This window comes from Dermacentor silvarum, chromosome 9 (assembly GCF_013339745.2).
Source record: "Dermacentor silvarum isolate Dsil-2018 chromosome 9, BIME_Dsil_1.4, whole genome shotgun sequence".
Taxonomy (NCBI): Eukaryota; Metazoa; Arthropoda; class Arachnida; order Ixodida; family Ixodidae; genus Dermacentor; species Dermacentor silvarum.
Window position 1 is genome coordinate 139,812,801 of NC_051162.1, and position 22,575 is coordinate 139,835,375.

Sequence of the window (22,575 nt, forward strand, 5' to 3'; positions counted from 1 at the left end):
CCTCGTCCATGACAAGCTCGCTTTGGTCTACAACTGTAGATCTGCCCACGGCTTTGGCGTAGCTGCGAGTACATGCCTCCTGTCCATGGCCAAACGCATGACATTCGGCGCACTTCGGTACCCTGCAATCACGCCGTATATGACCCGTGTGCTTGCAACGAAGGCAAAGAGGGGCTCGTCCTGGCGCCACAATGAGCACTGTACCGCTGCCCAGGCGCATCTGGTGCGGAATGTTGTCCAGTGCTATACCCTCTTTCAAAAACAATCGCACAAACTTTGTCAGTGAGTCAGCACATTCGAAGCCCTCCGCTTTCCACCTGTCATTGGTCACTTCCTTCGCCGTATTCACTGAATGCCCTCCGAATGTTATCGCTCGTGACATCCAAAGCCACCCAATGCAACTTCAGACGCACCTCTTGCCTGTTGGGATCGATGACGATGCAAAGACGATCCTTGACGACCAACCTTTATGCTTCTATAAGCTTCTTTTTCGCTTCATCCGTCCGCAGGTTAACGAGCCAGACGTGGGACATCTGGTAGGCACCTATTACAGCAACGTCCTTGATGACGCCGGCGTCTTGTAAGGGCTTTCGAAAGTCTTCGATGCGATATGGACGACTTGAGATGTCGCAGTGCAGCATGACTGCACGCTTCATAGCTTCACCTGATGAAACGTTGGGCAAAATAATCCTGTCGTCCTTGGGCACGGAAAACGACGGGCTACCACGGCCGTTGACGACCGCTGTCGCAGCTCGCTCGGAGCCAACCATCCTGCGTCCGCACGCGTCAGTGACCGGGAGCAGAATGACTACGCCACGAAGCGGACATGGACAAACGCACCACGATGGCTATAAATACCCAACATTAACGAAAGGCCGCGTTTCTAGCGCGTTTCTAACGCGTTTGTGCTAGCGCGTTACGGCCCGTGTAAGAAGCTGGTGTAAGACGCTGTGGCCTCTCCACCTTCAACGCGTTTCGAACGCGCTGCCCAAGGCGGTGGCAAGTCAAGTTCAAGTCGAGGAGCGTTTATGAATACGGGGGGTATACTCTCTCAGCAGTCATGTGATGGCGTCGGCAAACGCGGTGCACGTTCAGGCTTGTGTAAATGGCTGCGTAAGACGTTGTGGCCCCTCCCCCTTACTAGAGAGTACTGCACGTTTCTAACGCGTTTGTGCTAGCGTCCCCTTAAGCGGGAGATCCGATGATTCCCTCCGGAGCTTCGCCCACTCATCATCATTCACCTCGTGGATCTACTGTCATTTTTTTTAACATGCCGAGACAGTGGTGGCACGAGAACGCTGCTAACACGCCGTATATAGTTGCCGACGTTGTCACAAAAAGTCGTCCTCAGTGCTGCTTCATCCATTCACGTTTTGCTAGTACATTCTTTTAACGGTGTTTCTGGTAGGTAAACGTGTTTGTCATTGTCAATGTGTGTAAGCGTCAAGTTTGACATCAACACGGACACACATCCTTGCTGTTTGTGCAGGATAGACTCGGGCATCAGGCGATACCTGAAGGAGAACGAGTACGGAGTGGCCGACGGTGCGGCCCTCTGGCGGACTCTGGATCTTTCGGGGCTGCTGTCTCGCCACATGGATACGTGGGCCGACTACGGAGGTTACCCCTTGCTTAGTGTGCTCTGGGTACACGACGACAGTGGACCCGGGCTTGTCCTGAAGCAGGCCAGTATACGAAGCAGTCTACTAGAGGCCAGTGTGGGGCCAGCTTATGCTGGTGCTTCCCACCATCGCGAAGTGGTGGTTTCGATTATTTGATAGGCCCATTGGGTGCGAGTATATAGATACAGCTGATGTCTGTTCTAAAATATTTGAAAAAGTCTAACACCCACAAGCTTCCAATACCTCGACAGAAAATTGAGTTTTTTATACAAGGCCCCGTATAACATGAGTTTGCAATAAGCAGACTTGAGCCCATATTCACCGCAATATTCCGGCAGAACCCATCTCACCACGAATTTCAACGTTAATGCGATTAGCATTGAAGCAAGTGGGGACCCACCGTTGTGCCAACGCAGGAAGCGTCATGTATGGGCGTTTGAGGAGCCAGGCTCCTTTCTTGGCCTTTCCTCTGGACACACTGTGCCATCTCGCGCCACCACAGCGAAGTACGTGAGTGGCGCATGACCAGATATATTCAGAAATGATTATCTGAACATATATATATATATATATATATATATATATATATATAGTGAGACGACGCCCGGGACGAAGGCAGAGCTCTTGTATTGTCACACAGCGCGAGACAGCCCACGAACACCAACCCGAGAAAATGATGATGATTATGAGGATGGGTATATACACATGAAGACGATGATGAACTGCACAGTTAGCGCTCACATTAACCCCCCCCCCCCTCCCCCTCTCACGAAAGCGGCCGGTAAGGCAGCGAGTCAGAAACGGTCGGAACGCCGAAGATACGGCTTCAGGCGAGACGTGACCAATTTCAGTGCTGCGGCAACGGCGGTCAGTAACCGAGGTAACAGGGGCTACGCGATAGTTCACGGCAGATGTTCTTTCAAGCATGGTATATTGGCCGCGATACCTGTGAAGAACTTTTTCACAGAGCCCTGGCACTCGAACAGGTGTCCACAGGAGCACTTCGCCGCCTGCATGGGCGGAACGAAATGACACGACGGGTCGCATCACAACAGACTTTCCTCTTGTCCTGAATGGGCATGGTGTGGGCGCGCGGAATTTCGCGGCAGTGCACTGCCGCGAAATTCTTAAAGGTTGCCTGTGGCAGATGGCACAATTCCAGTTCATAAGCTGGTCTACTCGAAGAGGCGGACATCACTTTCACAAGAAATTGAAATACATATTCAAATAATTAACAGCAATTCAGTAATTAAGTTTTTAACTAATTACCTGAGGGCCCATATTGCAATTTACAAATTGCAGCCGTGGAGTTCGCAAGGCGGATCCACTTGGAACGAATTGTCGGGATGACACCGGTTTCAAGAATAATTCCCGAACTTTGCGGAGAAATGCATTGACGTTCCAGTAGGGTTCTCAACAAAACGTCGCTTTATGCATTCAAGCACAAAATCAATTGGAACGCGAATGGATTTCTCCGCAAAGTTCGGGAATTATTATCTCGAAACTGGTGTCATCCTGAGAATGAATTCTTAGTGGATCCGCCTTGCGAACTCCATGGCTACAATTTGTAAATTGCAATATGGTCCATCAGGTAATCAGTTAAAATCTTAATTAGTGAATTTTTGTTGATTAGTCGATTATGCATTTCAATTTTTTGTGTAACTAATGTCCGCATCTTCGAGTAGACCAGCTCATTAACTAGAACTGGGCTATCTGCCACAGGCAACCTTAAATAAATTTTGAAAGTGTTCGCTGAAACACCCTGTATATGCGGTGCAGACACGTAGAGTGAAACGCATTTCAAACGTTGACATGCGCACACTTTATGCAAAGCTTATTGTTACGATTCATTCATACCGCACACTAAACAGCTGCTTCATAGTAGCAAATGTGCGAGTAGAAAAAGATTTAAGATGCAGGAGCTTCTAGATCAAGTTTATTTGGTACAAGGGAATGAATGACTAATGTCTGCTAGCAGCAGGGCAATAGTGCTGGTTCTTGAAGCTTAGGGGGCAGAATTCAAAGCAACAGGAAAGGGCAACATGCTATTAAGAGTAACAACAGGTTATTTTTATTGCACTAATCACATCATGATGACTAAGTTGCAAAGTAATTATGCACACATTACAGACGGTAATACGATCATACATTTTCTTCATCTCTTAATACTTCATCAGCGCCGAAGAACCAGTATTTTAAGACACTGTATCAAGTCAATAAAACCATTAAAGCAGGCTTTCGCCGCAAGGCTAGGTTACAAAGCTTTGCGACCTATTGCATCAGAGGCAAGGAAAACTTATGCCATTCAACAGTGCGTTCAGTCCACTTCCGCCCACAGAAAACAGCCTCTGGCTTCAGACAGTTTCTTTTTTGTAGGCCATGCTCAAACTAGTCTTTTGTGAAGTGTTCCTGCATAAAAGCAGTTTCACTGATAAGTAAACACCACCGCCGAAACATCTGCAATATTCAACAGCTGTGCTTTGTCTGATACATATATAGCAGAAGCCCGTGAGTCTTGTTAATATAGAAAGAACGAATTAGTGCAGATGACAACCATATGTATGCCTATACATGACCCTGTTTCCCAACATGAGACTGCACGACATTAAGATCAATCCACTATAACACAGCGATTATTAAACACCGAGACAGAATTACATTCCTCATTTAGACTAAGGCCGATCGAACAAGCAAGGCATTGTGGGCGGTAAATGCTGAAGCTATCACAGCTGTCTCAAAAGCGCGAGCGCCTGAGGTTTTCGCTTACTACAAAACAATGAACACCAGCGCATCAACCAACGTTACACGGAAAATCAGAATGCTGACAAAAACAAAAGTGTAAAGAAAAGCCAAGGTGCAGCGGGCAAATTGTATCTGCTAGTATTTACTCTGTTCGGAACAGACTGTTCCAGACCCACATATACCAGAACAATCGTACAAGCAACACAGCGAACTGGGTGAGTTGGTAGGTTAACATTCTAGGTGTATATGTGCAGCGCGACACACATGTGTCGTTCATACTTTGTGCTGCGCGTCTATGTCGCGCTTACACCGTGGTCGCGCTGCACATATACGCCAAGAATCGTGAAAGTGAACAACCTCTCATGCCTGGCGTACACATCTGCGCGTTAACAGCGGTGTTACACGAGGTAAATGTAGCTTTACGTGTAAACAAGGCGAGTTCCCCTCGCATACCCTGGAGCCTCTTCGGAGCCGGCCGGCCCGGCCCGGCCCATACGCAGTAGCCATACCAGTCGCAGGCGCACATCTAGTGTCCGCCCGGCACCGCGTGAAAAGCTTTGCAACGTTCCGTGCGGTGTGTGCACTTTAGTGCGCTGCACCCCGTTATACTGGAATACAAGTGTCAATATGATGTGTTTCGTATCATTCCCGTAAGGCCCTTGACTTAATATCATGGAATAACGCACCTGCAACCCGCAGCCGATAAGTGAAACTCACGCTCAACCAATGCCTCCTATAGGAAGATGCCTGCCGCGTGCGCCAGAAACCTGCTGCCCTCACCTTCCCCCCTTTCCTCCTATCAACTTGAGGTGGTAGCTAGCGATCTTTGCGGTGGTCGCTCTCAACACACATGCGCGCATGCGCACACCACCGCATGGCCGCCGACGCCGCTACCGCCACGACACAACACCACCCCATCTACTGTACCCCAACCCCCTTGACGGAGATAGGGAAATGGCTGGCGCCATCTCTTGACAACCGAACGCAACTAAAGCAGGACGGCTATGATGATGATGATGATGATTTATTGGCATCCCCTTTGAAACGGGGCGGCGACAAATAGTATCTTTCTAGTGGAGGCGTTGGCTCGACGTACGCTCGCCGGTCCGCTGATTGCAATGCCGATGGCACTGACGGAAACGACGAGTCAGCGGCGCGCCCGTAAAGTTGGCTTCGCAGTGGTGCAGTTGAACAGTTAACGTCATTTTGCACCACGTGATAGCGTTCGACGAATAGCGGTGCGAGCGGCGCCGGAAAAGTTATGCGCAACTCTGCTCCCTGCGGGAGCATATATAAGCTGCAAAAATTGTAAAACGTAAAATTGTAAAAACGCTCGTGTACCAGACTTCTCTTACTAGCTTTCCCACCGACGAACTGGCGTGTAACCTGTTTTTTTCATAATCATCAGGCTATCTTTTCCCGCGAGGCAGTTTGGCAAGCTATAATGGCGGCACAGTCATTTCGGCAATCAGCGTGTACGAGTACAGTTGTCTTATCTGACGACATGCAAAAAAGTAGACGTTACTCTCTTGATGAAGCCTTGCGCAAGAGACGAGATCCAGCATGGGCAGCTGGCACTTCGTATCCTTTTCGTATAAGAAAAAGAAGAAACAGGAGACAAGGAAGGGGGGGGGGCAGCGATAAGCTTCAAACTGCTTATTGCATGGCACCTGTCAATTGTTTTTACGGCTTCGTCTCCACCATGTGAGCACCTCAGCACTTCATCTTCATTTCAAACATGATTGGTGACGTCATTGTCTAGGCAAATGTTTAATGCAAAAAATGTGCACTTGGCGACTTAGAGATTAGTGCCAAGAATGAGAAATTAGTGCTAAGATTACGCCATTTGAGAAGCAAAAATGGCGCCCGCAGGGTTGGCACTGCTTCGACGACGTTGAGTGCAACGAGACGCTCGTGTGGGCGGTGCCGTTCGTGCTGGACGTTCAGGGAGGCACCCGGGTGCCCGAAAAAGGCGCTCTCTGGTTCAGAGGGACCATCCAGCGCTACAAGTGAGCACCGCTGAAACATCACACGGTGTCAAGCGTTTGATTACATGTCTGGCTGGGTTGAATAGTGCAGTGCCGGCAGAGTGCCAAGGTCTCAGTGCTATACAAGTAAGCAATGCTGAACATCATCTTTCATGACTGTCACAGTAAGTGTCAAAAGTTCTACGGTATGAAAAAGACAGCACAGGTCTGAAGTAAAGCGAAAGAGGAGTACGACGAAGACAGTGCACTGTTTTAGAATTACCAAGCATCAACTAACCCAACTGCAAACTCTTCCTGAAGAATAAAAAACATAACGTGCATATTTGCCAGTGGCATTCTGGGTATGATTTGCAGTTGCCTTGCGGAATTTGGGATAAAATACCGGAAGCTCTCTAGTGTGTTCTTACAAGCTATTGGACATTTTCTAGTGCAGATTTTGACAGCTGTGCTCTCGAGCACATGCAGTTCATTATGCATATCCAAGGCTAAAAGCGTTTCAGAACGCACTTCACAGTTCTTCGATGGTGTGCTCTTGTTAGAAACAATGAACAATGATATGCAGCGTATTGCTCGGAGCAGGGAAGATCATCAGGCCTTAACATCTTCGACAGACTTTTGCATACGTTTACACTGCATGGAGCACAGTAAAAAAAAGGAATCATGATTTACTTATAAAAACAAAAATACTGCTATACACCACTATGCTTCAAATATTCTTTGGGCTTTCATTACATCGATAGGTGCCTGTGAACCCTGCTCAGAGAAAGGACATATCACGTGATTAGCGCACTCTGTACTTCAATAGAACTGCTTCTTGGCCTATTCAGTGTTTGCTGAAAAACGCCATTGCCGCAAATAAGACATGCACAAAAATGTAGATGCAAAGACGACGACACGGCCGGTACTTCAAACTGATTTATCTATGGTGCAAACCCACGAATAAATCGGCACATACACGCACGTGCAATATATGACCCCTTATGATCACTTATGTTCATAAGGTCACATCTAACCTCAAGGAGGCCGCAGGCTGGCATGGCGTACCCATTACCTTTTCTGGCCCCGTCAAGCTAGCTCAGCTCTGCTTCCGAACCACTCGAGATGAAACCAGCCGGCAAGGCTGCGGAAACAAACATGGCGCCACAAGCGGTAAATATGCCGCTGGGCATGTGGATGGAATTCCGTTTGCGTGCGGCAAGTCCCCCGTCGGACAGAGCGGGCGCTGTATCAATGAACGAGCCAGGAAACACGACCTAAATCTTATGAAAAACCGAACCGCGCTGTGCATTTGCCAGCACAGTGAAAATACCTGCATGTGTTAACCACGCTTTGGTGAGACGAAGATTCTCGGCAGAAGCAAGAATCAGACCGCGCGTGAGTTTACGGAAGCGTACTATCTAATAAAAACTCTAGCTGTATCAGTGATACATCGCTTCTGTTATATAAATCGGAGACGAGATTGCTCGACGACTGGTTGTCTCAAGTATTGTGACTAGACTGCTTGTACTTGCCTATTATTTCGCGGGTCTGCACACTATCTAAATCATTTGGAAGTGCCGCCCGGTGTCGTCGTCTATAGGGGGGTTTAGAATAGGGACTCGAACGCATTGCGTTCGCGGTCTGCCGCGCCCGGAAGGTGCTTTAGAATAGGGTTACTGACTTGCGTTAGCGTCATTGGATTGCAGTACCCTTCCTGAACGCGGAAGGAAAATGAAAACATTATGCCCGAGGAAAAAATATCCATGAAATTTTGCAATTTGTAACATTTTACAGGATAAAAAGTGTACTTGACAGTTAATTATTTCAATGAAGAGGCGTTGACGCGTTTTTGAGATGTTCGTGGCGGAGTTGACACGACGCAAAACAGGTTTGGGACGTTTTGGGCACCCACGCTATTTTTGAAATTTCACTTCAGGGGCGTGCGAGAACACAAACCCAAAGATACTGCTCGGGTTCGGCGCCTGCGCTGTGGCGAGACGCTAATCGGGGCCCCAAAGATAGGGGGTCCCTATTCTAAAATAGCCTGACGTTTGCACTTTGTGTGCGTCTCCTATGTGCTGCAAGTATGTCTTTCAGCTCTGTACATGGCCGTACAATAGGCATCCCTTGCTGCTATGGTTTCTTTTAGCTCCAAGAGGAAGCGAACATTGTTGCACAACTGTCCTCACGCCCTCCTCTTGGGCCCCCGTCTGCGTTTTGATGACATGCCAACGATCCCGTGCCACTTCCCTAACTGTATGTTGAAACACTGGTAACAGACAGCCTGCTACATCCCGTTATTTGACAACAGCTGCAATAAGCTGCCCGCGCATTTTATGTTCCAGCGTGGCGCGCGACCTGAGCTCGTCGTGGTTTCTTGTGAACACCGCCACGGTGTCCTATTTCCGCGTCCAATACGACGCGAACAACGTGGCCCTCCTGACGAGCCAGCTGCTGAAAAACCACACGGTCTTGGGCGAGACCGCCAGGGCGCTCTTCCTCGACGACATGGTCGCGCTGGCCGTGAGGCGGATGGTGTCCATCGATGCCCTCGTGGGACTGCTCACGTATCTGCAGGTGCGTCCTGTCATCAGCTACAGTGTGAGCGTCAGGCACCTCACCTATACTCATACATTATCATCACCATCTTATATTTATGTCCACTGCAGGACGAAGGCCTCTCCCAGCGACCTCCAACCACTGCTGTCTTGTGCTAGCTGATTCCAACTTGCGCCTGAAAATTTCCTAACTTCATCACCTCTTGTTAGGCCTTATGTTAAGAGACAGGAAGAGAGCGATGTGGAGGAGAGAGCAATTGAAGATAGCCGATATCCTAATTGACATTAGCAGAAAAAATGAACCTGGGCAGGCCATGTAATGAGTAGGATGGGTAACCGGTGTACCATTAGAGTTACAGAATGGGTACCAAGAGAAGGGAAGCGTAGTCGAGGAAAGCAGAAAGCTATACTCATTAGAGGTGTTTAAAAGAAAATTGTGAATGGAATCGAGCAAGGATATAAAACGCCTACTTTGACTATTTCATGAAAATAGCAATATAGCGCGGAAACAGAGCCATAATAAAAGAAGCGCCTGCATTGAATTAAAACAAGATTAAAAGAGCGCCGCGAGAACAATGATATAAGAACATGACGTAGCGCTGTCCCATTTTTATGCGTTCTTTCTTCTCTCCTCATGGCCAGTCATTAAGTAGCTCCCATTTGTATTCCACATTGAATACTGAATATCATCTATATAGAGGGCATGGGCGCTAAAACACTTGGCTTATTTTACTCAACCCAACCGCCGTGGTCTTAGTATTCATAGCGATGCGCTGCCAAGCTCGAGGTCGTGGGTTCGCTTCCGGCCAGAGCGGTGACATATGGATCGAGGCGAAATGCAAAAAAAAAGAATGCTCGCGTACTTGGATGTATGTCACATAACCCCAGTCAATCAAAATTAATCCTCAGTCCCCTCCTACGGCATGCCTCATAATCAGATCGCGGTGTAGGGACCTAAATTTAAGCCCCACAATTTATTTAAATTAATTTTCCCTGAACAAACGTAGTCATGATTAAACACTCGATTAGAAACTGGACAGCTAGTACATGAGCAAATAGTACAATTCTCGCTTAGAAATGAAACTTGAAGCCCCAGGGGGTTTGCGGTGATAACAGACCTGACTTCTCTGACGAAGCATGTTCAAGGTTTACATAAAAGTGACGTTGGACTTTGCTGCAGAAAGAGCAGAGCTGCACAGTGTGGCAGTTGTACACGCGGGCGGCCCTCAAGGCCTTGGAACACTTCTCTGGTCGAACCGAGTACCGGCCTTTCTACCTGAGGAACCAGGAGATCTGCATGCTCGTCCAGCTGGCGCCCACCGACAACGCATGCCTTCAAGCGATGCGCCGGACAACGTGCTGCAATTTCAACATGTGCGCTACGCCCCGCTCCACTGCGCTAATTTGGCACTAGATTGCCAAATTCTTTTACTTGTATTTTTCAAATGCGACTGCCAACTGCGTAAGGTGAAATTATAACGCGATTTAAAGGTTGTTTTTGCAGCTGCCTTGGAGTTATTTCGAACTATTTTACAGTTGCTGACATTTCTGCGTGTTATTATTTGATTAGACTATAATTAGATAAGATTGTTACTATAACTGATTAGACGTCAGTGCTATTTTTAATTGTACCTTTTTCGTTCTTGTGATATGAGATTACTAGATCGGCAGATGTATGGATTTTTGTTTTCTTATGCGGCATTCTAATGAGCGTGGTATGAGAAAGCGTTCGCGTAGCTCGCTTTGAGTACACGCAGAAGAACCTTAGATGGTTTAAGCAATTTGTGTTTAGGTTACTCCGGCGGGCCGTTTAGTTGTTCGGCACGTGATGGCACTTGTAATTCACGAAATGGCGCGTAACCATGCGTGAGAACGGACATTGACGCAATTCGACAGTTTCGCAAACATTTCGCGTGTTTTTGTGTGCTGGACACTTCTTTCATTAAAAACGAATTCAAAGAATACTTTGTTCTTTTTTTCTTAAATGCGACGTTAAATATTATGAATTTGTAGCAATTTTGCGAAATTATTGAAAAATGTTTGCAATATGCAACGTCACACAACTTTTATAAAAATGTTCCTAATGCGCACTGTTTGTTGAAATGTTATTTGTACCTTGATATTGCACATCGGATTTAAAAAGAATGATGAATTTCGGGAAAAATCTATTTCAGCTGTGATTAGACGTCCGTAACATACTGCATACCTGCCAACTTGGGGACCTAGAAAATTAGGAGGTGAACTGAGGGGGGAGGGGTAGGCGACAAAAAAATCGCTCTTGTTTTTGTGGGTGACAGCAACCTCAGAAATAACTCTACATGGCTGCCAGTGCAGCTACTCGAATTCAGACTGGAGATGTCACATGCGCGCGTGTAGTTGCTGATATAAAATATAGAACGCGTTATGGTCTCATATAGGGGGAACGCGAGGTGAGCAAAACAATGGTTGAAATCGACAAAACAATGTCAGAAGCAGCTCCTAAGGGCTGACAGTAAAGTTACTATACACGTCTCGGCGCTCATAGTGTGACCAGGAACACGTACCATGTCCCGTCACAGTGGTCCCTTTCCACTCTTGATATACTTTACCGCATAATACAACTGTATAACGATGAAGCTGACTTTAGAAAACCAGCCATTGTGTAATGCATATTAGATTTTGGCCGCCCAGGCTTGCACAGCCTACACACAAATGGCTTGCATGTAAATATGAATTCGGCTAGCTACCTAGCACTTAACGACAATTAGGATGCAACTTTTAAGCATGATCACGTTAATTTTTTCTTTTCTTTTTTTGCTGTGGGGCTGGAAAAGGCTTTCGGGAAATTTATGGCCGTGTCCGTACAACCTGGAGGGTTGGTCGCGATTCGGGAGTCTCCCGGACAAATCGCGAGAGTTGGCAGGTATGATACTATGGTCGTGCACAGAAAAAATGCGGTGAAAAACGGGTGTCAGAGGAAGTGATAACTCTCACTGCAGAAGTTTAATAAAGAAAAAAAAAGAATTGGTGCACAGGCCCTCCGTTGCAGCATTTTGGTTCACACACCCACTTCATCTCATAGCATGTTGACAGGAAATGGAAGCGAAGGTGACGCACACGGTGTTAAACATGCGAGCCGGATTTTCGGCGTAAAGCCAACACGCGGTTTACGGCTCTTGTTTGACAACAGCATTATCGGTATTTTCTTCATAAACGCTACCGAAATAGAAATTTTGTATCTTATTATCCTCTTTAGACACGTGAAGCGCCTAGCGACAGAATACGTCTTATAGTTGGTTCGTAATGCCGAACGGCTTCTTATCAATATGCAAAGTCTATCACAAGGCACGAGTACACTTCAAAAATGGCATCTTCATGCACGCGGACGAAGTGAGCATTTATTTGCTTGCTCAGATGAAATAGCTCTTTGTTCACTTAAACGGATAAATAAAGCCAACTGATTTGCTGCTCGTTATGATGGTTCTTCATCCTAGATAGCAGCACATTGTTATGAAATTGTAAATTTACATGACATGCTTTCTTGGTGGTGCTGATGACTACACAAACTACAGTAGTCATTTTGTTGAATACCTCTGGTAACATGAGATGATTAAATCATTTATATATGATGTCGCGTGTGCATGACTGAAACTTCTGGTTCAGACTTCAGAACAGGCATGGCCCACGGAGACGCACGTGGTGTGAAGGAGGCCAAAGATGTTATATTATTATCTATACTTTAGTATACCTCTCATTCGACATTAAAATTGCATTTATTATTGTGTTTATGAAGAATGTAATAATTAATTTGGGAAGATAAGCAGTCAACTATTAATGGAACATCCTGCCTGTGTTTACTTCCAATGCACCTTTCTCATTTCAACCATGTACTCTCTGCCGAGAAGCTGGAGATGAAGTCGCAGTGCAAACGTAAATAATGCAATGGTGGGAGTCAACTTCAAAATTTTTTCATCGCCAGAAATAAAAAAAATACAAGTACTTGTGTTCCGATTACTGTAAAAAGACCTGCTATTCTTCTCCAAGATAAGAGCTTCTTTTTTTACAGCGGAGCTGTTAAGCTTTTCATAAGTCCGTTTCGTGCCGACAAAAAACTCGGCCCAGCGGTGCGTCGCCGAGTCACGCAACCTCCTCTCATCACACACGTGCGTAGAGCCGAGTCTCGCCGCGGCATGCATGCACTTCGCCTTCCCTCTACCCAGCCGAGGAGAAGCAAGTGCTCGCTTAGCCGTGACGTCTCTGATATGCTAGAAAGCTCTGGGCAGCCGGCGCGCCGACAGACGTGTCCCCTCTCTCGTCTAGTGAACACGTGTGCACAGCTACCACGGTGAGACCGAAGAAAGGCGGGCTTGGCAAGACTTACCAAACCTAGCAACGCTTGGTATTGGCCCAGCCAAGCCATGCATAACATCGCAAAACTTAGCACAACCTAGCAACACTTACCAAAAGCCGGAACCAGCTCCGCTGTGAACCAGGCTTGCGCTTACTAGTGCACACTGTCCACATTTTTTTTCATGGCGCACTTAAGTTGTTGCCAACGTTTGACTTCATCTGACTAAAAGAAGAGAACAGACAAAGCAGGCCGCCGCACATTGCCAAAGAACGGAAGTTTAGAAGAGTTATACGCACAAAAAGTAATTTTAACTGCCTGTGCAATGGTATTGCTACTTATTTTGCAGCATTTCTGCCTAATTTAGAAGAAACATTTGTCATATAATTGTCATGCGTTGCTGTGACAATACTGTATCTTTACTATAGTATTGTTGTTACGGATCTTGGTTGGTAAATTTAGGCTTGATAAGAGGTGCCATGTCGTGCGCATTTAAATTTGTCGGAAGTTTTGAATCCTCAGTATGCGCAACTGATCTTTGGCTGTTTATTTTTGCTTTAATATTATCCTCATATTCAGCCCAGACACCCTCTGCACGCATGCACTCTCTCGCATATTTGAGTGCATTTGGGTGCACTGCGTATAAACAGTTACATTTTCTCTGGCGGTATGTTACTGCATATGGCACGCAGCTCACTAATACTTGCATCTTGAAACGCGCATTCTTCTGTTCTTTGTCTGCTGCCAAACTAACCAAGAAGATAGAACATTTATGCGCTGGCCTTGACTCACACTACTCAGGCTGCAACTTCCAAAGCGCGAAATGTCCGGAATGCTAGCCGAGTCACAATGCTGAAATTTGGCTGCACTTCGGTGAACATTTCGGCAATCTACTTCTGCTTTCATGCCCAAATTTTCATGTGCAGCTCGATAAACCAGAGCGACATCAGGAATACCGTCGAACGACTGGCTGCCATTTAGACCATTCGCTGTGACATTGGGACGGTGTATGATGGCTAGACATTCCTACAGGTAGAGAAGGCCTGGCGTCGGGTACTGGCAGGGCTCTGGTAAGAGTAGTTTTAAATGTAACAATAATGGAACTTTCAATTGGTCAATTAAGGTTGTCGCTGGAATATTACAATTGTCGTGTAAGGCAACGTTAATGCTGTTTTAAGGTAACAGAACGTGAATCTAATAGCTTCTAACATAGATACGTGAATCTAACAGACACCAGTCGAAGTCAGCATAAAAAATGAGTCGAAAGTCCGGTACTGGTTATAGGAAGGTCTGACGTAGCATGGGTACCGCAACTAGTTCGATTAAAAATCCACCCTACTATAACTACGGCTACGATTATTGTGTTGAGTGTACGATGCTCTTTGCAAGGAAGTATACCAGCAACAAACGGCACAGCATGCATTTGTAACGTCGTCATTGGTACAGAGTCATGGTTCGAAAATGATGTTGCAAATAACGAAGCCTTTCCCGCCTGCTTTGCCTCTTATAGAAGGGATCGAAATACCCATGGAGGGAGCGTGTTTATTTTCGTTGAGAGCCACGTTGCTGAAGATAAAATTGAGATAACATACAGTTCATGTGAGGTGGCCTGGTGCCAGCTGAAACTTTGTAAAAGGAAAAAGCTGACAGTTTCCTCTTTTTATCGATCACCCATAAAGTTCAAGTGACGCTTTTTCAAAGCTTGTAAGTGTAATGGAAACAACTGACGCCGATTGCATTGTTTTACGAGGCGAGTTTAACTTGCCTTATTTCGACTGGCACCAGCGGCTACGTTTTCCCGCTACAACCAGTGCCTTGAACGCTCAAATGGCACAGTTTAGGAATTTTTTTTGCTGTCACAGACTGATTTTGAACCCACCTGCGAAAACCCTATTTTCGACCTTTGTCTGACGAATAAACCAGATCTCGTCCTCTCAGTTAGTCATTCCGGGAATTAGTGATCAGAATGCCGTACATACTGAAATGAACTTTGCGCATGCGAAAATTAATAGTAGTGGCATGCGAAATATTTATATTTATAGTGAGAGCAATATATTGGTAATAAATGCGGCCTTGAATGCATATTTTGTGACCTTTGAAACTAACGCAGATTCTTGTCATGTTGACGAGCTTTGGACACTGTTTAAGAACAAAATATTTTGCCGTAGAAGTCGTTTTGTCCAATCCAGAACACTGACGCGAAAATGCAGTCGCAGTAAGCCATGCTTTACAAAAGAATTGCGTGAGATGACACAGTGGGAAAACTGACTATACCGAGCGTTCAAAACGAACGGGTTGACAGCAAATCTTGACTGAAAAAAAAACTGGTGAAGTAAAACTTGCAACTGCACGTGCTAAATCAACTTTTTTAGTGATTTCCTTCTAGGATGCGACAAAGTGCAAAAAAGTTTTGGAAAGATGTCAAGGAAAATAGAAAGGATACTGTATCTATTCGGGCTGTGGTTAGAGATAGCGTTACCATTACAGTGCCAGCGAGAAAATCTGAACGCTTTAACGCATACTTTAAATTAGTTTTATCGCCAACACTAGCCAACACCATACTAGACAAGCCTACCCTGCACGAAGTGCCAGTCATGGTGCATATTTTTGATGATGATGGCCATTGGGTGTCAAAAGATGAGTCAAAAGCAATTGGTCCTGATGGTTTACCGAATGCATTCCTGAAATCTTGTACAAGGTCAGTATCACCATTTCTAAAAATTATATTTTAGAAACCATTAAGCGATGGGTCTCTACTTTTTATTTAAAAAAAAGCTTAAGTCGTGCCTATTCAAAAATGAGCTCCGTGAAACATATCTATCGCCAGTATCTCTAACATGTGTTTGTTGTAAGATCCTAAAGCACGTTTTATACTCATCCATCATGCTGCATGATGGATGAGTATACCCTGCTCAGCTCAAGTCAACATGGTTTCCGGCGAAAAGTTTTCGGCGTTACAGAACTAACCGAATTTGTTAATGATATGGCTTTTGCCTTAGAAATTCGTACATCTGTGGATTGTATTATTCTTAATTTCAAGAAAGCTTTCGATGGAGCACCTCACGCTCAATAATAGAAAAATGGTCTAGTTACAATGTTGATCCTCTGTTTCTTGGATGTCAGCGTATCTGCATCGGAGACAGCAGTGTGTTTTTGTTGATAGAGCACGATCAGATACTGCAGATGTTTCACCAGGAGTGCCACAAGGATCGGTCCTCGGGCTATTATTATTTCTTATATACATCAACGACATCAGCACTCAGGTAAGATGATCCATAAGGATGTTTGCAGATGACTATATATTATATAGACAAATATGCGATGATGATGACTGCCGTATTCTTCGAAATGACCTAGATTCCATACACTTACGGCGTACAAAATGGCATATGAAACTAAATCTGAAAATAGTATGTATGAAGTTTTCCAGGTAACTAATTCATCTTATACAGTGGCTTCTACAGTATTAGAAACAGCTACTGAGTACAAGGAGTTTATTTTACACCTTCGTTATCTTGGACAATGCACGTTGATTATACAGTCTCAAGGGCTTCCAGGTTACTAGGATTTTTTTTGCGCCGAGACACGTAACTATCCGCAGCACGCTCGGGAACTCTTGTACACATCATACGTCCAGCCGGTATTGGAATATGCGTCTACAGTATGGGATCTTCCGCTTGTCCTCGATAAACTTGAAAAAATTCAAAACATGGCTACCCTATATGTCCTAGGTAAGACAACCAGTGAAAAGAAAGGGAGCTCGTCATATTTAAAGGAATTGTTACACTGGGAACCACTCTAACGTCGAAGGGCTGAGCTACGTTTGAAATTTCTGTGTTGTACTTGTGCCTCACAAACCGACATCCAACGAGCACAACACATTTTCCCTCCCTATTATGCTTTTGAATGACTTAATCGCCAATAGAAAGTTTGCGAATTCAAATGTACCACAACCACATTTGCTAGCTCATTTTCCCCCGCAGACAACACGGCATTGGAATAAGTTACCTTCAGACCTTGTGGTGGCCACTTCTGCAGAATTGTTTTTTAGTTATTTAAGCGCCCTCCATGTTCCCCTGTGAGGCGATACTGTGCGCACAAATTGTTTTCAGCTGCTTTACAATTGTGCCGTTTTCTCTTCTTTTGTTGCACTTATTTTTTGTCTTATCTCGCGATAACACACGGCTTTCATTTGAACATCATATCTTGTAACCGTGAAACTTTCTTTTTTTAGGCTGTGTGTACAGTGTGCTTACGTTGCTGTTGTTTTAACAGTGGACCTGTTTAAGCCGGCCGTTATTCCGTTAGTCGTTCGCAAAAAATGTGGGCCGATCCTGGCGGTTGTGCAGAGGGTGAACCTGTGAACTAGCGAAGCTGAGCCTGGTTAACTCTAGCGAAGCATGGTTGGGACTGCTTAAGCTTAGTCAGTCATCGATAGCCAGTCGATAGCCAATCAATAGAAAAACGAGAGAAACAAAGAAAAAAGCAGGAAAACCAAATCGAAACTAAGTTTGTCGCTCACACAACTATTTACAATTTTTGTAATGAATGTGAGACCAATGATCAATTTTAGTTTTGTCGTCGATTCTTGATACAGAGAAATTTCTCGAGTATTTCTTTTGTGGAACTGACTTCCCCAATAATATTTTCTCTCAGGGCCTCGGCTCTGGGCTTCAGCCATAAGGATGTTTGCCTTGCAATGTGCAATTTCATTTGCCATAGACAAAAAAAGCTTAATTAACTTGGCATAGTATTTTGTTTCTGTGCAATTCTTATGAAAATTCTCAGCTTTATTTCATTCACCTTCAAGAAATTGTTGTTTCCTCAGCACAAGGCACACCTACCCATTGAGTGAGATCGGCTAGAAATTGGGTGGTTGACGCAAACTGAATAGAAGTATAAAAATTTAAAGAAAAATATAATAATATTTCAGTGGCAATTTAGCGGTCAAGAAATGCGTTAGTGTTGCATCACACCTCTTTAAGGCCCCGGATCTACTGATTTAAACCGCGTACGACACATTTTAAAGTATCGTTCAGGAGTTCACCCGACACACGTCACACGTCCTGCCTCTTAGAGGAGCGAAGTGCAGCTATATATATATATATATATATATATATATATATATATATATATATATATATATACATATATATAAGTAACTGGATTTTCCAGTGGGCCAAGCGTATTTAGGAAAATCAGAAGCACAACTTCGTGGTTTTCTTAGGTTTATTTACCCAACAGTTTCGGTCGGTGGACCGACCCTTGAAAAAGGTCGATCCCCCGACCAAAATGTTGAGTAAATAAACCTAAGATAACCGCGAAGTGGTGCTTCTGATTTTTCTAATATATATATATATATATATATATATATATATATATATATATATATATATATGCAAGAAGATCGGTCCACCGACCAAAACTGTGGGGTAAATAAATCGATATATATAAATGATGATGATCATGATTGTTTATTGGAATCTTCAAAAACGGGCTGGTGACAAATAGTCACCTAGCCTGCTTGAGTTAACCAGGTCCACTTACATGCAGCATGAAACTGCTATATGCAACATACATGTCGGGCAAGCTGCGTTTGCAGGCACCTTAACTGGATGGCGCCACCATACTGACGGAGGCTCGGGATCGCGTTGATTGCGCGCCTCGTCTGAATCGCATCTCGTCGTCTGCGCCTGTGCGCCTGCCTAGGGCGCGTTTATAGGGCATTTTTTCGCTGCCTGACAGCAAGAGCTTGGGTGGCTCAGTGGTAGAGTATCTGACTCCACGTAGCGGGCGCGGGTTCAATCCCAGCGGGAACCGGGTCATTTTTTTGCATTTTCCGCGATAGTGGTAATGGTCACAGGCGGCGGCCGATACCACCCCAACCGAAACGGCCATTGGAATGAGCCCATAACAGCTTACGCTGTAAAATCGGGGTAGCTTGCACTAGTGGAGCAAGGCTAAAGACATAGCGGAGATGATCGGTTCCTAGCTGGTCCTGGCTATACAAAGTAATGCTAAGTTGTGCGAATTAATGGCAAGTTTTACGTAGTGATGCTAAGCGATGCAAGGCAAATGCCAAGTCGCACCGCCACAGTAATCACACAGTCGTGTGGAAGTCACAACCACACTTTAATATGTACAGTCGCAAGCAAAAGTTTGGCGACCACGGCATCAGCAAAAAATGTAAATATATTCAAGCGCAGCTCCGCGGCCTTGAATTTGCTTAATACGTTGTATTGGTCAAACACGTGCACGTAGGCATTCGCTCTTGATTTCAGCCGGAATGCCCAGGCTGCGAAGAAAAAAAAATAAAATCGTGGCACCTTTGATCCACAAACTTTTGCTCGCGACTGTACAAGATAGACGTAATAGTTCAGCGGAAACCTGCTAGGTGGAGTGAAGTAATTAAAGGGAGAATGAGACATCCACCAATTGTTGCAATTGCTACAAAGGAAAGCAATCCGGGTTCCTCGAAAGAAAAGCCTCGGAGTTGAAGAAAAATTCGCCTTGGTCCGGGACTCGAACCTGGGACCGCCGCCTTTCCGGGGCAGCCGCTCTACCATATGAGCTAACCAGGCGGTTAGTAGATGGCACGGCGAAGTCAAATTTGTCAACAACTCGAAGCAAAGGTAAGTGTTTCACTAGCCACCCGGTTAGCTCAGATGGTAGAGCGGCTGCCGCGGAAAGGCGGTGGTCCCGGTTTTGAGTCCCGGACCAGGACGAATTTTCATCAACTCCGAGACTTTTCTTTCGAGGAACCCGTATAGGCTCCCTTAGTAGCAATTGCTACAATTGGGTGGACGTCTCATTCTCCCTTTAATTACTTCACTCCACCTAGCGGGTTTCCGCTGAACTATTACGTCAAACACTTGCCTTTGCTTCGAGTTGTTGACAAATTCGACTTCGCCCTGCCATCTACTAGCCGCCTGGTTAGCTCCGATGGTAGAGCGGCTGCCCCAGAAAGGCGGTGGTCCCGGGTTCGAGTCCCGGACCAGGACGAATTTTCCTTCAACTCCGAGGCTTTTCTTTCGAGGAACCCGTATGGGTTTCCTTTGTAGCAACTGCTACAATTGGCGGATGTCTCTCCCTTTAACTGTACAAGATAGTAGTAGAAATCATCTCCATAGTCATCCCACTCGTCGTCCTCGTTGTACCCGCCACGCGGGGCAGGCAAGTCTTCGGCAAGCCCGTCCTCGCGATTGTGGACTTCGACCAGCTCTTCGGACCGCTCACTGGCATGGCGAGGCGGTACCTGCTAATTATTCATACAAGGCGTGGCTTGGTAGCTCGCCATCGTGCTTAGCAGCGAACCGTGCTGGGCCCAATCGGCGTCGACGCTCGCAGTCTCGCTTAGCAGCGCGCCGCGATTCTTGGTGTCTTCTTCCTCACCAGTGCGAACCTTCCTTGGTCGCCCCATGTCTACGTCTGGCGCACCGCCGCCGAGCACCGGTTTTTATACGGAACGAAGGCGCGCATGCACAGTTGGCCGTGACGTCCCGTATGACTCACGGCGCATGCGCAGTAGTGCGCAGCTGGTGATTAAGTCGTAGGTGAAGTGGTGCGAAAGCTATGCACGGTGTACGGGTGGCGAGCGCAGACGCGCCGGGATGACGTCACGGCGCATGCACAGTAGCGCGCAGCTGGCGGTGGCGAAGCGAGCGCACACCTGCGCCGGCGGTTACTAGGCAACGCGAGGTGACGTCATCGCTCCGCAGAGTTTTTTTCTGTCTACGACAGACAGATTACGCTCGGCATGAACAGCTCCGCTGTTAAAAATGGAGCTGGGCAGGCCATGTAATGCGTAGGAAGGATAACCGTTGGACCATTAGAGTTACAGAATGGATACCAAGAAAGGGGAAGCGCAGTCGAGGACGGCAGAAAACTAGGTGGATTGATGAAGTGAGGAAATTTGCAGGGGCAAGTTGGAATCAGGTAGCGCAAGACAGAGGTAATTGGAGATCGCAGGGAGAGGCCTTCGTCCTGTAATGAACATAAATATAGGCTGCTGATCATGATGACACAAGTTCACGGGAAAGTGAGACTAGCAAAATAGACACCAGAAAGTGCGTCAAGTATCTCAGGAATGCTAAACCCATTAAAAAGCTTGTGTGCCTTTGACTTATCAACAGCATTCAGTAACTCGACTCCGGCCCCGGAACTTTCAATTGATCTTCACCATCAATTGAAAGTTCCGGCTCGGGTAATGAACCGACTGACGTAGCAGAGTGGCTGGGTGTAAGAAGAGAAAATAAGCAAGAAGAAGCCGAGGGCGTCGTGTCGTTAGAAATCCTTCTTTACAGACCAACTTAGCCGCTCTGGCGTAATAAGCGGCTTGAGGTAACCGTCTACATCATAAGTAGTCCACGGAAAGGTACCTGGAATTGTGCGGAAAGATATCATAAAACTCAATGTTTGACTCTATCTTGATTCAATCACCCGATAAGCTCGCCTTGCGAGGATGAATCTGTCAGTCAAAGGACCAAAAGTTCCTCTGTGAAAGGAACTTAGGGGTAGCGCTAGCGATGTCACTGGTGGTTCAAAATTTCAGTCGGCTCGTGAATGAACACGTGTTGCGACATCCTCTGTAGACATGTTCAGATATTAAAAATAATTCGGCTGACAGCTCAAATATCGCAGCAAATATATTTAAAAATATTTCTGCTCTCATTATTCGAAATGACTTCGAAGAGGAAAAGTAATAAAAAGTAATGCTAGAAACTCAGTTAGACACAGACTTTCCACGCAAATAAGTCGGAAACCTCGAGAAATATGATTGAAAGCTCAAATTTGTGACAATAATACTTTTCAGATAAGGTACGATAAGGTATAATCATACTTTTCCGATAACTTTTTCGATAAGGGAGAGAAGTAAAAATTATTTAATGTCGAAATACAGTAGGGCAGTACTGCATCTGCCGGTAAGACCGCCTATGTAGGTGTCTTTTGGTACCAGATATGAGACCCCATTTTGATGAAGGGAAAATACCTCAGCGCAAAACGCGAAATTTTCTCTGCTAAACAAGTAGACTCTACAAGTAGGCCTCTACAAATAGGCTCACTGTAGTTTCTAAGATAAGGGCATCTTGAAGCCATTAACTGAAACGCGTTTAATGCTGAAAGTTGTGAGAAAGAAGTATAGCGGGTGTCACTGAATAGTTCAGTGCAGCAAAGCTACCTGAGCCGAATGTCTTGAAGAAAGTTACCCGTAAAAGTTAGCGCTGAGAATTCCTAGGAAAGCAGAACGAACTTGTGTTATATCTGACGGGGGAGCTTCCATAGTATGTAGTTTATCAGTTTTGTAGTAGTAAATTTTGAGATATGTGTGAAATGGGAACAAAAACGAAGATGCCTGCCCC

At 45.7% G+C, this 22,575-nt stretch overlaps 1 protein-coding gene across 1 annotated transcript; it reads left to right on the forward strand.

Annotated features, from left to right (window-relative positions):
* Positions 1-191: 191 nt before the first annotated feature.
* Positions 192-10,362, forward strand: LOC119463944 (thyrotropin-releasing hormone-degrading ectoenzyme-like). Its single transcript, XM_049655438.1, has 5 exons — positions 192-223; positions 1,490-1,685; positions 6,237-6,373; positions 8,677-8,908; positions 10,070-10,362. Exons 1-5 carry the CDS (start codon positions 192-194, stop codon positions 10,301-10,303), a joined length of 831 nt encoding a protein of 276 aa, XP_049511395.1. The 3' UTR covers positions 10,304-10,362.
* The last annotated feature ends 12,213 nt before the right edge of the window (positions 10,363-22,575 follow it).

What these genes read in the sequence shown, in the direction of transcription:
- LOC119463944 (XM_049655438.1), top strand. Translation starts at nt 192, where the DNA reads ATGAGCACTGTACCGCTGCCCAGGCGCATCTG. An exon ending in CCGGGCTTGTCCTGAAGCAG is followed by an intron (nt 1,686 to 6,236) that starts GCCAGTATACGA and finishes TGGCGCCCGCAG; the next exon opens with GGTTGGCACTGCTTCGACGA. An exon ending in GGGACCATCCAGCGCTACAA is followed by an intron (nt 6,374 to 8,676) that starts GTGAGCACCGCT and finishes TTTATGTTCCAG; the next exon opens with CGTGGCGCGCGACCTGAGCT.